Source organism: Lepidochelys kempii, chromosome 1 (genome assembly GCF_965140285.1).
Source record: "Lepidochelys kempii isolate rLepKem1 chromosome 1, rLepKem1.hap1, whole genome shotgun sequence".
In the NCBI taxonomy this organism is placed as follows: domain Eukaryota; kingdom Metazoa; phylum Chordata; order Testudines; family Cheloniidae; genus Lepidochelys; species Lepidochelys kempii.
Genome location: NC_136380.1, coordinates 58994996 through 59009010, shown reverse-complemented (window position 1 = coordinate 59009010; position 14015 = coordinate 58994996). Strand labels below are relative to the sequence as shown.

Genomic DNA, 14015 nt, shown 5'->3' with positions numbered 1-14015 from the left:
AGCAATTACAAGTGATTTCTACTAAAAAAGTCACTGTGATTTTGCGCAGCACTTCCGTGATTATTTTGATTAATGCCTGATTATTATAGTGTAAATATTACCTGTCCTTATCAACAATAACTGGTGCAGGGTAAGACTGGTTACTTTTATTGCCAGTGCCTAACTGACCATATGAATTGGCTCCCCATGCATACAGCTGACCTTCATCTGTTAGCACTAATGTATGTGCATAGCCACAGGCAACCTGCAATGAATAATAAAAAAAATCTCATCTTACTTACCAGCAAATTAATTCAGACAAATAAATATATTTTCATATTGTTGATTCTATATCTAAGAAGATAAACACATAGGTAGGGCCCTACCAAATTCACGGTCCATTTTGGTCAATTTCACGGTCATAGGATTTTAAAAATTGTAAATTTCATGATTTCAGCTATTTAAATCTGAAATTTCATGGTGTTGTAATTGTAGGGGTCCTGACCCAGAAAGGAGTTGTGTTTGTGTGGGAGGGGCTGTGGCAAGATTATTGTAGGGAAGGTTGCTGTCCTGCTACTCTTACTTGTGCACTGCTGTTGGCGGCGGCATTGCCTTCAGAGCTGGGCAGCTGGAGAGTGGCGGCTGCTGGCCGGGAGCCTAGCTCTGAAGGCAGAGCCACCACCAGCAGCAGCATAGAAGTAAGGATGTCATGGTATGGTATGGCCACTCTTTACTTCTGCGCTGCTGCCTGCAGAGCTGGGCCCTCAGTCAGCAGCTCGCACTCTCCAACCGCGCAGCTCTGAAGGCAGCACAGAAGTAAGGGTGGTAATACTGTGACCTCCCTAAAAGTACTTTGCAACTCCCCTGCAATTCCCTTTTGGGTCAGGACCCCCAATATGAGAAACACTGGTCTCCCTGTGAAATCTGTATAATATAGGGTAAAAGCACAAAAAGACCATTTTTCACGGTTCGTGATGCGTTTTTCATAGCCCTGAATTTGGTGGGACTCTACACACAGGCAATACAACTTACAAAAATAACAAACACAGATCATACTATAATCGGGAACAGAAATAGGATGAGAGATTTTGAGCAACGAAATGCATGTGAGAAAACCTGCTTATATTTTTTAAAAATTCACAAGCCAATAACCTTTTACGAGCACAGTAATGAAAAATGTACAAAAGAAGAAATAACAGAGGCACACTGAAACACAACAAGGGGATCTCAGAAGCAGGTGAAGTGAGAGAGAACTAGGAGAACTTTACAAATTTTGCAGTAAAACTCGTATCATGGCATAAATTAAAGTTTGAAACTATGGGCCTGATGCTGTAAATACTAGCTACCAAGTGTAGTGCTAACTACTGTAAATAGTCCCATTGAACTATAGTATTAAACGCTATGGCTTCCATCCAGCTAAAAGCTTAAGACTTAAGTGTTTAAGCATGTGATATCCATCCCACTGACTTCTATGGGACTAGTTATGCGCTTACAGTTAAACATATACTTAAGTATACTTAAGTCCTTTGTTGAATCAAGGCCTATATCTAACTGTAAATACTTGGGACCTAAATCAAAACTTGTTATTAAAGCAACACTTTCTTAAAAGGAGAAAAAGAAAATGGAAAGTAGGAAATAATATTTTTCTTAATTATGCTAGGGACCTCTTTCTCCATTACGATGCCCTCCCAGCTAAGCTATCTCTTGTGAGGGCCCTTACCTGTGAATGGGAATTGGACAGAAAGCTATGTATTTTTATTTATTTCAATTGATAAAAAACATCCATCCAATGTTACAATTAGGAACCAATCTTCAAAAGACTGCTTTCCTAAATCCCCCATAACCATCCACTGACAGATTTCTCCAGCACCATCTCTTATAAATTCATTTTCTTCTTCCTAGGAACAGCCAAGGGGAACAAGGGGGCCTTGGAGTGTGGCCTGGTGGTCAAAAAACTTTGGCTTTGACAAACAAAAGTAGATGTCAATGAAAGATGAGAGTGCCAATTACCTTTCAAGAGGAACTAAACATGGATTATAAAGATCCCTAAAATTCCTCAGATGAAATCCTGGCTCCACTGAAGTCAATAGCAAAACTCCAATTGACTTCAGCTGGGCTACATTTTCACCCTTCTGTCTAGTGGAGGGGAAAGTTCATTTTTCAGATGTATATTTTCATTACTATGTTTAGGGCTTTAACCAAACCACTAATACCTTGCCTCCATTGAGTGCAGAATATTCCCTTTAGAATCTGCATTTGCCACATGCTATTTCTTCTGTTCATAAAGGGCTTGACATGACATAATAAACATACCCGCTGCACACGAATGCCTTGCAAAGCAGCTATTCTACAGGGTGTTGGCTGATTACCACTGCTACCCAATCCAAGCTGGCCATTACCATTGTAACCCCAGACATAGACCTAAAAAGGAAGATTGAGATTTTAATTAGTTTGCTATGTAGTTTCTCCACTTCTCTTGAAAAAAAACATATCTATTTTACAGTGTTATAACGTGCAAGTCTCTGCAATGACACCTCCAAAGAAACTTTCTTCTTCTAAAAGGGGCAAAGAGTCCTGAGGCACCTTATGGACTAACAGACGTATTGGAACATAAGCTTTTGTGGGTGAATACCCATGCATCCGACGAAGTGGGTATTCACCCATGAAAGCTTATGCTCCAATACGTCTGTTAGTCTATAAGGTGCCACAGGACTCTCTCTCACTTTTACAGATCCAGACTAACACAGCTACCCCTCTGATGTCTCTTCTTCTAGTGATTTATAAAAATATTTTTGCACATTATATGGCAGGTCGCACACAACTCTGGTTGACAATATCAACTATACAGTGCACTAAAATTCTACCCCATGTATTCTGTTTGCCCAGTCCAAGTCTTCCAGGAATATATCATCCAATACTTAGAATTTTTAGTACATAGAAGTGGACTACTAGTAACTGTTCTGTTCCCTGGTATGCAAAGCAAGCTCTGCTTCTAGCTTCCTTTTTCATAGAGCTCATCTCTTATTTAAAAATTGATCCCAAAAGAAAACAAACAAAAATATCTTGAACTGGAAGAAGCAGGTCTTAAACACAAGTGATATAGTCTGAGTAAACTTAAGGACATTATTCTGAATACTTCAAAAAAGCATCTGGGGAAGTATATTTCACTACTCTGCTACCTCTTTAGTGAAAAAAGTGTTCCATTCATTCAAACGCTGAACTGCAGGTTTTATGAGTTTTATCACATTAATAAACATAACCTATTTGCAATAGCAACCAATTATGGACAAAGAAAAAGAAAAAAGCACTGTCCCTATGGCATCTGTTTTGAAAAGCCTTTTAGATATGTTCAGACAAACTGGAAAAGACAAAACATGTGAATTACAAATAAGAGTAAATCCTGCATGAGTGGATGTGTAAGATTTTTTCAGTCTCTTTTCCTGAAATCTAAACAAAAACTCCATAGGGGAAAATGACAGTTGCTCATCTGTAACTAGAGTTCTCAAAGATGGACTCTACGCATTCACCATCTTGGGTAGAATGCTTCAGAGCAGCACCTGTTGCACTGCTCTTGCACCCCCTCCTCTCATTTTTGTTCCTGAACTTTCTGAAGACCAAAGGGTGTGGTTTTCCAGCCATCTCAGTTCCTGCACTGCTTCCTCAGATTCAAGAATATAATTAGGACTCTGAGGAAGAGGCAAAGGTGAGCATGGACTGGGAATATGTAGAGTCCAGTTCCATGCACTGTACAATTTCTCAAAGAACTCCACTTACAGGTAAGCAGCCTTCATTTCTTCTTTGAGTAGTCTGTACACCTTCCCACTCTTGGGATAGTTTGATAAGCAATACTGTCTACTGAGGACACAGCTGGGACACACAGACCTAATTAAACAGTGTCTTGAGTACTGCCCTAACAATCTGTGCATCAGATCTGGATGCTAAAGCAAGAGAAAGCAATATTTAGTAAATGTGTGTACAGAACTCCGTTTCAACTCTGCAGATTTCAATAATGGAAATATGTCTAAGTCATGCCAAAGAACCTGCCTTAGCCCTAAGTGGAATGTGTACTAACTTTTACAGGACAGAGGCTTTGTGGCTCCCCTTAATACACAGTCTAACCCATTAGGCAAGCATTGAGATGAAATAGCCTAGCCCTTACTATTCTCTCTGTAAGATATAAAGAGATCTAGGGACTACCTAAAGAGAATGCCTCTGACCTTTTAGCATCTAGGACATAGAGTTCTGGCTCACTTAAATGCATGAGGTCTGGAAAGGATATTGATAGACTAATTATTCACTTAAGATTGAAATCAGTTATTATACGCTGGGAAGGAATTTAGGATGTGTGTGGAGGATTACTTTGTCCTTGTGGAACACTGTGAATGGTGGAGACACCATCAAGGTTTGCAGTTTGCTTATACTTCTGGCAGCTATTGTTTCTATAACAAATACTGTCTTGATTGACAGGTGAACCAGTGAACACACATGTATTGGTTCAAAGGATGGTCTCATTAAATTGAGTAAGGACTAGATTAAAATCCCATGATGGCAGGGGAGTTTCTTGTCTGGTGGACAGATGTTCACTATACCCTTCATAAATCTCTTAACCGAGTCATGGATAAATTCGGTCTGCTGTCCACTGCTAGGCTGAAACGGCAACTAAGTGACTTTCAGCAAGAATACCGATAGGTCAAACAGCTTCTGGTGCAGCAAGTATTCAAGTATGGACTAAATTAATGCTGATGATGAAGATATGTTTTTATCCAATGCCCAAAAGACAATTCTTATCTACTGGAGTCACAGCACTTATGTATAGATTGTTTTTTGGAGTTTAGTAGCATGTGTTGCATGCCTGATGAACAAGCATTTCTCGACCATGCTGTTAAAGTATAGGGACTGTGGGGTCTGAGTGCAAGCTTTGGCTGGCCTCCTGAGAACACACCTGTGGTAACATCACAGGGAGAGAACCATATACTCACCTGGAGAGATAAGGGTCTGGAAGCCACTGCTGCCTTGCCCATGTTGGAGCAATAAGAATTACCATGGAACTGTAGTATTTATCTTTTGTACTTCTCTTTGGATTAGAGGAAATAGGGATAAAGTGTAGAGGAGGCCTATTCCCCAGCCGGATAGGAATGCATTTGAAATGGGCAGGCTGCCTACTCCTGCTCTCAAGCAGAACCTCAGGTATTTGGTATTGTGTCTCACTGCTAACATCTGTTTCTGCCACTGATGGGGTTAGGGACCATTCCTGTAGCTCTTCCCCTCCCTGTCAGCTGATTGACCAGGCTGTTGTCCTTTCCCACTAGGTGAAGTACTATTGAGTAAATGCTGTCATGGATGCATCAGTCCTATAGTACTTTAACTTCCTTGCACTACTATGTGGAAGGAGTTTCTCCTCGTTTGTTCACATAAAGCACAGCTGTCATTTTGTCAGTGACTACTTGGACTATGCTTTAAGTGAAGTAGAAAGAATTTGAGACCTAGATGGATTGCCGTCATCTCCAATACATAGATATGCAGTCATTATTCAAAGTGGTTCCAACAATGAGTTGTTAGGTCAGGGGTGGACAAACTTTTTGGCCCAAGGGCCACATTGGGGTTGCAAAACTGTATGGAGGGCTGGGTAGGGAAGGCTGTGCCTCCCCAAACAGCCTGGCCCCCACTCCCTATCCGACCCCTCCCACTTCCCGCCCCCTGCTGCTCTCCTCAGAACCTCTGACCCATCCAACCCCCCATGCTCCTTGTCCCCTAACCACTCCCTCCCGGAACACCCTGCCTCTAACTGCCCCCCAGGACCCTACCCCCTACTCCCTGTCCCCTATCCACACCCCCGCCCCCTGACAGGCCCCCTGGGACCCTACGCTTATCCAACACCCCCATTCCCTGATCTCCTATCCACACCCCCGCTCCCGGACAGACCACACTTATCCAACACACCCCTCCCCGCATTCCCCATCCCTTGACCGCCCCCCCCACCAGAACCTCTGCCCCCTGCTCCCTGATCGCTGCCCCACCAAACCTCCGCCCCCTGCTCCCTGTCCCCTGACTGCCCCAGCCCCCTTACCATGCCACTCAGAGCAGCATGTCTGGCCGCCGCAGTCCCCGGCGGGAGCCAGACACACTGCTGCGCTGCCCTGCAGGAGTGCGCAGCCCCACTGCCCAGAGTGCTGCTCTCACGGCAGCGTGGCTGCGGGGAAGGGGGGACAGCGGGGGAGGGACCGGGGGCTAGCCTCCCCGGCGGGGAGCTGAAGTGCCAGGCAGGACGGTCCCGCGGGCCGGATGTGGCCCATGGGCCGTAGCGTGCCCACCTCTGTGTCAGGTCATTGAAGTGCACTCCCCATCCCAGGTTGGACAAATTTGACGTAACAGTTATTGATGGGGATGGAGGAACAAATGCCACAGCTATTTAGCACACTATGACTACCAGGGAAGAGATGGGAGCATCTCTTTTGGGACAATTAGCTTTATATAAATGCTCTTTGAATTTGGCAGGTAATTTTTGCCAGCCAATGCTGAAGAGGTTTCATTCTGAAATGAGCATAAAGCATCATGTGTGCCTGAGGCGATAAGAAACAATATTATTATTTGTTTGGGATTCTTTCACAGTTTTATAATAGCAAACTGAATATTCAGGAGTCCTTCTAAGAAGAGGGCTCTTCCTGAGTGGGCATCCAAAATCATCTCGACTTTGGGGATTTTCTGAGTAGGAGGGTGTGATTTCTTCTAAATTATTCCCAGTCACAGATTTTCAAAAAGTACACATGTACAGTCCATGTAGGGATTCCTACAAAGAAGCCTTGATACCAGACAGCTCTGTGCTCGTCGGGAACCAGGGCGCAGTATCTAGCCTGTCTGAACCATGAAAGACACCCTTCCTCCCCCAGCAGTCTCTGCTTGAACCAAAACTGTTCAGAGAAAAGACTTGCAGAGAGCAGTGAAGGGCGTTGGGAGACACACCTAGACCCCTCCTGACAAGGGTGACAAGATTAAGGCATCTCCATTAGCATACAGAATGGAGAACAGAGGCAACTCCCATAGCCTCATCTGCATGAAAGATGGGACAAGGAGACATCTCCATTCGCATACAGAATGGAGAACAGAGAACCACACTGAACTCTGGGACCAGAAGAGCAGGGAAGCACTGCATCATGGGGGATCTCTGCTCCAGATGTTAATGAACCTACACCTGCACACACCCAGCTCAGCAGTTATCAGACCAATTCTAGTAATGAATCCTTGATTGATATCCAATATACTGAAGCAGCCTAATTGAATTGTGAGGTCCCTGGAAGAAAACACCACCCATAGCCAAGAGTGATCAGCTCCTATTGTCTAGCCTAAAGAAAACCCTTGAGTCATCAGTTTACCCATAAACAAATCTAGTGTTCTCCCTTGAACCATTGTTGTTTCTCTACAAAAACCCCTACCTATGTTCAAGTAAGTGTTCTGATGCTTGGATCCAACAATGCATCAGTTCCACTGGGACTCCATCTTCTCCTGATCGTGCAGGGGGCTACGCCTGTCTCCAGCACTCAGGACCCTGAGCTACCACCATCACCTGGGAACCCCGACCAGTTCAAGCCTCATGGAGTGGGTGAGATCTCTCTCTCTCTCTCTCTCTCTCTCTCTCTATTTTCTTTTCTGCCTGAGATATTAACCTTTAATAATGTAACTGTTATGTTGGTTTAGGCTCTCCTTGTGTAATCATCATTATTATTCAATAAATAACTTTTATGATTAAGCTGGTTGCTTCTCTCTCTCTTTGAACTTTACTCTTCTGTGTCTTTAGGTTCCCCATTTACCCTGCAGCAACACTTCTTTTACCTAAGCTACAGATCCCTGTAGCACCCAAAAATACTGTGGGGTTTGCTCATCAAGTGGGTTACTACCAGTATAATTGTAACATGAAAGCGGGGATAGGGATGTGCTGAACCTGGGGCACATAAAGGTGGCAGCTTGAAAGTGCTGCTTGACCCAGCCCATTCATGGCAGAATGTGCAGGGATCTGTAACAGTGTGAACTGCATAAGTGCCAACATCAGTGAAGCAAGTACCTGAATGGGTACAAGCAAAGAGAAAAGACTCAATAGTCTTTTCGGGAAAGGAACAGCGAAAAGAGAGATGACAAGATGAATTATGAACAGCTGAAGAAAAATCAGCTGTCCGGGCTATTCAGAGGAAGGCAGCTCAACACTGAGGATCAGAGTAGAACACAGCTAGTTGATTTCTCAATTCTAATGACCAGAAGCAGAATAATGGGTTAGGTATGCAGGGAACTTCCAGCCCACTGGCAGAGAGTCAAGCAGGCGAGGAAAATTGGGGAATCTAACCCCAGAGAGAAACAGGGAAGAGACTGACAATGGCAGCAGCTATGTACCATGAAGGCCAAGTACATGAAGGCCAAGTACACCCCGCAACAGGAGTTGTAGATAGCTCAACAACTAGAGCAGGAGAGGCTGCAGCTGAAGAGGGACAGAATGTGTCTGGAAATCCAACAGCTTGCAGACTGAGAGCAGCAGCATCAGTAAATGAAGAGAAGGAGAACCAGTGCCAGTACAAGAAGCACCAACATCAATATGAGAGAGAAGAAAAGCAGAAGTAGTGCTAGTCTGAGGAGAAACAGAAGGACAAGGAACATCAATATCAGCTCGAGATGGAGAAACTGTGCCTTCAAATCCTTAATCCAATAGGTAAAGCCAGACCTCCTGTACCTCTCCTAGTGGGTGGCATAGACTCCAAATTACTTAGAATCATAGAAGATTAGGGTTGGAAGAGACCTCAAGGGGTCATCTAGTCCAATCCCCTGTTCAAAGCAGGACCAACACCAACTAAATCATCCCAGCCAGGGCTTTGGCAAGCCCGGGCCTTAAAAACTTCTAAGGATGGAGATTCCACCACCTCCCGAGGTAACCCATTCCAGTGCTTCACCACCCTCCTAGTGAAATAGTGTTTCCTAATATCTAACCTAGACTTCTCCCACTGCAACTTAAGACCACTGCTCTTTGTTCTGTCATCTGCCACCACTGAGAACAGCCGAGCTCCATCCTCTTTGGAACCCCCCTTCAGGTAGTTGAAGGCTGCTATCAAATCCTCCCTCACTCTTCTCTTCTGCAGACTAAACAAGCCAAGTTCCCTCAGCCTCTCCTTGTAAGTCATGTGCCCCAGCCCCCTGATCATTTTCGTTGCCCTCTGCCGGGCTCTCCAATTTGTCCACAACCTTCCATCCTTCATCACTTTAGGGAGGGGGATGACATGGATGTGCTTCTTATTGCTTTCAAAATGGGGTGTGAACTGAATAAGGTGGGGAACGAGGACATAGTACAGTAGCTGACTCCAGTACTGTCTGGGACAAAGGTCTTGGACATTTTCACCGTTATGGGAAGGGGGGATTACAAAGATTAAAATAATTGTAAACAAGCTTTTTTGACAAAGTTTAAACTGACTCTTGGTATATATAGGAGAAGGTTTCAGGAAATTCAGAGAAGAAAGGGGTATGACCTATGCTAAGGTTTCAGCTCTAATTAGGTATTATGTAAGGAAATGGGGAACTGGTTGGAGGGTCAAAATGGTCGATGAGTCCTACAAATTAATGAATATAAAACAGTTCTATAAACTCTGCCACCCTGATCTGAAATCAAACAAAAATCCTAGAGATATTATTATATCTGTGAAATTGGCAGACCATTATGTGGCTAGTCATCCTGGTTTGATAGAAAACCTAACAGGCATGGAATGGGATCAGAGTCCAAGGACTGGGCCTAAACTGAGACCCACTCCCAGGGGGGAGGGAAACCAATGGGAAAAAGCAGTGTGCCATATATGGCCAGCAGAGTCACTTTATTCGCAATTGCCCAGGTTGCCCATTGAGTCCCAGGTACAGTGCTAGAAATGTCAGCTGAACATCAACCTCACAGAATTATCTGTGTGACTGAGAGAGGAGGGGAGGGACGGAGGGAGGGAGTCACAGAACATTATATGCCATCAGCAGACAGGCTAACACTGAACCATTTACACCCCAATCCATTGCCTACAAGTCACGCTGCACCCTCCTGGGTGCAGATCCATGGCATAGCTAGTGGGAATGGAATGGAAGGTGGTAATCAATGGAGAGACATTCACTGGATGGAGAGATACTAGAGCTAAGATGACAGTTAACCCCCATGTCATGAAACACATGAAATGCTGCCAGGATGTGTAATGCGGGTTAAAGTTCCTGGTATAAAAGCCTTCACTCTACATACAGATTTCTGTACAGACCCAGGAAGGGTCTGGGATGCTGGTTGCAGGTATAATAGAAGATATTCCATATTCGTTGCTTTTGCGGAAGGTTTCAAAGCAGAAAGGATAAATCAGGTCTCCTCTGTTAGTCCCAGAGTAGCAAGAGATTGTGTTAGCCAAAATGCTAATGGGATAGCTGACAGGGATAGATCTCCCCTGTCAGTATCCAAGAGGAATCACGTTTCAGAGTAGGAATCAAGTTACTTTCTCAGTGTATGCAAACAAATACCTGAGCAGCAGGACTGACAAGACCTACTGACTTGCAGGGGAATTCTCTGGGTCCTAAAGCCTAGATCAATGAAATAAGCTCTCTGCCTACCTTTACCAGGCACTCGGGGGAAGTACAGAGCATGGTGAATGCAGTATTTCCAGCCAAAAGTAGGGACACTGTGGCAGCTGTGGTGTACTGCAAAAACTATGACATCCACCCTAGGATGGGAAATGCCCAAGTAGGGTGTAAGACATCTGCTTGGGAGATGACAAAGGTAACTGTTGCCAGGAAGGAGGGGAGAGTTTTTCCTGCAATCATTGACTGCTTGATGGTCTGTAAAAATGTAATTGACCCTGAGCAAGGTGGGAGAGGGAATTTTGTTCACCTTGACTCAGTATGTGGGGAACATTAGACCACCACCCCAGTAGGGTGAGGGGAACAATGCTCCTCCCCCTTCCTCCAGAGAAGCAGAGGTTAGGCTACCTAGGAACCTATGGGGAGGTGGGGCAGAGAAAAGAATCTGGCAATAGCAGAGGTTTGAAAAAGTCTTCCTTGCTTGATTCTTCTGCTGTTAAAAGCAGCACATGGTTGAGAGTTGCTTCACAAGGAGCCAGTCCTGATATATTTCTCCCTATGGCCCAAAGAATTGCTTCTTGTAACATCTCCAGGTGGGGAAGCAACCAATCACTTGAATGACAAAGGGACACTATACACACTCTCTGGAAATCAAATGGGAGGTATAAGTGAGAGAACTAGGTCTCAAGTGTTTAGTATCAAGGAGTAACAGGGGAAAGAAGAGCCATATGAAAGCTCAGCCGCACAGGTTCTAAAGATAGAAAATATGCTGGATGGTTATCAAATGACTCTGTATGGATTTCTGAATGGCGTATGCTGATTTACTAGCAGAATGTTTATTATCTGAATAGTTGAAATGGGAAATTATGAAAGATAACAGCAGAAATGCCTCCAGGAAATAAAACTGTCCAGGCAATAAGTCTATCAGTTTCCTTACACAGCTCCAAGGGTTGCACCCTGGTACGTGGTTCACAGTGTCACTCACTCAAATTAGGCCCAGCCACCCCTCTGTCACAATGGATAGGTGGCCAAACCAAACCTGAGTGGTGCTGAGACCCCATGTGCCAGGAGTGAGGAGCCATGCCCAGCCCCGTGGGACAGGAGCCACCACTGCAGGCTTACTTTCCAACCCCCACATTCCTGCAGCTTCTCCTGCACCTCAGTTTTAGGGTTGTGGTGCCAGGTGGAGGGTGTGTGTGTACATTATATATATATATAAATAATGGTGGGTTGCAAAAAAAGACAATACAGTTGGTGGGTCACTTTAGTTAAAAAAGTTAGGGAACCACTGGATTAGAGTCTCAAAAACTAATGTTGGGTTCAAATATTTATTCTTAAAAGAACGTAATGAATTAATTTTAAATGAATTATTTTCTGTTTATTGCAGAGATTTGTTCTGAAAGGGGTAATTTTAGCTAATTTGGGTAAAGTATCTCTTAAATGATATGTTTATATATGTGGTGGGGACAGTGGAAACAAGTAGGACCATTTCTGATGAAAACTTTCTGATGAAAACTTTCTTATAACAGTACAGATTTTGGAAGTTACAGATTAATATTACTTTTCTCAGCAGTTTTAAGTGTGACAGTGCTTGCAAAGGTAGATGCTATCAACAATTTGTAGCCAATAATGCTGAATAAAATAAAATTCAGTCAGACAAATTAACTTTAAATTTAAGAACATTCTTACCTCCCCATTTTCTACAACAGCCATTGAGCACATCTGTCCACAAGCTATATTAACAGCTATCTTATTTTGTAGGCAGCTGGTAACTCTTCGAGGAATTGGCTGATTAGCTGTTGAACCAGATCCAACCTGTCCTGAATTATTATAACCCCATGCATACACCTGTTATAGAAGAGTCATTAACAGAATAAGACTGTAACATATTACTTTAACCAAATGTCCAAGAGATATAGAAGTTATATAAACTGCACATATTAAAAAATACATTCTAAACATATGTGGATTACAGGACTGCAGCAACTCTTTTCTATGCATCTAGGAAAGACACAGAAATGGTTGTTTCCCTTTTTATTTTCTTCCAGAAATCTGACAACTCCTTTCAACTCTAATTTCTAATGCTCGACTAGTTAAAAAAACAAGAAGAAATAATATAAAAGATTATGCATCCTGTGGGGTATACTTGTGATTCTTTGTCTACAGAGTTACTGAAAGAAAACAAAATAGGACAAGTAACTGAACACCAACAATATCTCAGAGTGTAACAGAACAATACTTTGTACCTCAATGGGTTTAGATATTTAACTGTGGTGATCCTTCCACATATGCACAGAGTTTAATTTACTGCCAAATTTAATGGTGTGAACAAATTTTTCACAGCAGGGCACAGCGGGAGAGGTCATAGATATTTTTAGCCATCCTTTGCAATACCAAGTGCTGTTCCTTCATTAGGATCAGCTATCCCATAAACAACTTCCTGCAATTGTGGGTGGACAAACATTGATAAACCTCAGATCTTCCAATTATTATTAAATATTTATATCACAGCAGCACCTAGAGGACAGCCAGGCCAGGTCCCATTGTGCTAGGCATTGTATGTTTTTCTCTTTCCAGCATCCTATATAAATCCCATACAAAGGAAAATGCAGTTTATGCAGATTTATGCTAACTCTTCTCACCTCTCCATCAGATGTTAACACCATGGAATGGTGAGAGCCACAGGCGACTTCAATTACTTTCTTGTTTACCAAGTTAGTAGAGACTTGACAGGGAACTAAACCATGATTTGTTGTACCATTGCCCAGTTGACTATAAGCATTATGGCCCCATGTGTACACTTCTCCTTCTATAATAAAAGTGTGAAAAATCAATTTTAAAACATCTACTTATCTAATAACTATGCATCACAAGATGACAGAAAATGAAAAGTCAAGTTCAACAACGGTGCACACTTCCATATGCCCCCTACGCTATTAATCCTGTGTACACAAGAATGCTATTTTTTCCCCAGTGTTCAATAAATGTCTAAAAGGGTAATACCAAGAGAATCACATTAAAAGAAACTGATAGGAGATAGTGTGGTCCAGAAGAGAGGACATAGGAATGGGAGTCAGATGAGACCTGAATTCTATTCCTAGCTCTGCCACTTCTGGCCCTGGTCAAGTAATTTGTCTCTGTGCCTTGGTTTGCTCATCAAAACTGGAATAATGATACTTTCTATTCTTTGTAAAGTACTTTGAATTCCTCAGATGAAAAGCACTATACTGTGCTAAATACTGTCATTATTTATTAATAAATAATATCAATAATATATTATTAATTAGTAGTATTATTATCATTATTGAAATATACCATCTCCACTTTGTATCATTGAAAAGTATATTTTCAAGCATTTTAGGAGCCATAGCATCCTATCAGGAAGGTTAAACAATGTTTGATGTACCACTTCATCAGGTATCTATTGGGATATGAACTACAGAATAATTATTAATCCTTCCACAGAATCT

At 42.8% G+C, this 14015-nt stretch overlaps 1 protein-coding gene across 17 annotated transcripts in view; it reads right to left on the bottom strand.

Annotated features, from left to right (window-relative positions):
• LOC140911290 (RCC1 and BTB domain-containing protein 2) overlaps positions 1–14015 on the bottom strand; it is an 82925-nt gene that overhangs the window by 45578 nt on the left and 23332 nt on the right. For 16 of the 17 annotated variants that reach the window (XM_073343999.2, XM_073344046.2, XM_073344029.2 and 13 more), the window contains 4 exons: positions 13188–13354; positions 12235–12393; positions 2293–2400; positions 102–244 (listed from right to left, as the gene is read on the bottom strand). In XM_073343999.2, the coding sequence (XP_073200100.1) occupies positions 102–244; positions 2293–2400; positions 12235–12393; positions 13188–13354 (577 nt within the window). The remainder of the gene's footprint in view (positions 1–101; positions 245–2292; positions 2401–12234; positions 12394–13187; positions 13355–14015) is intronic. The other variant, XM_073344144.2, reaches the window with a different exon arrangement.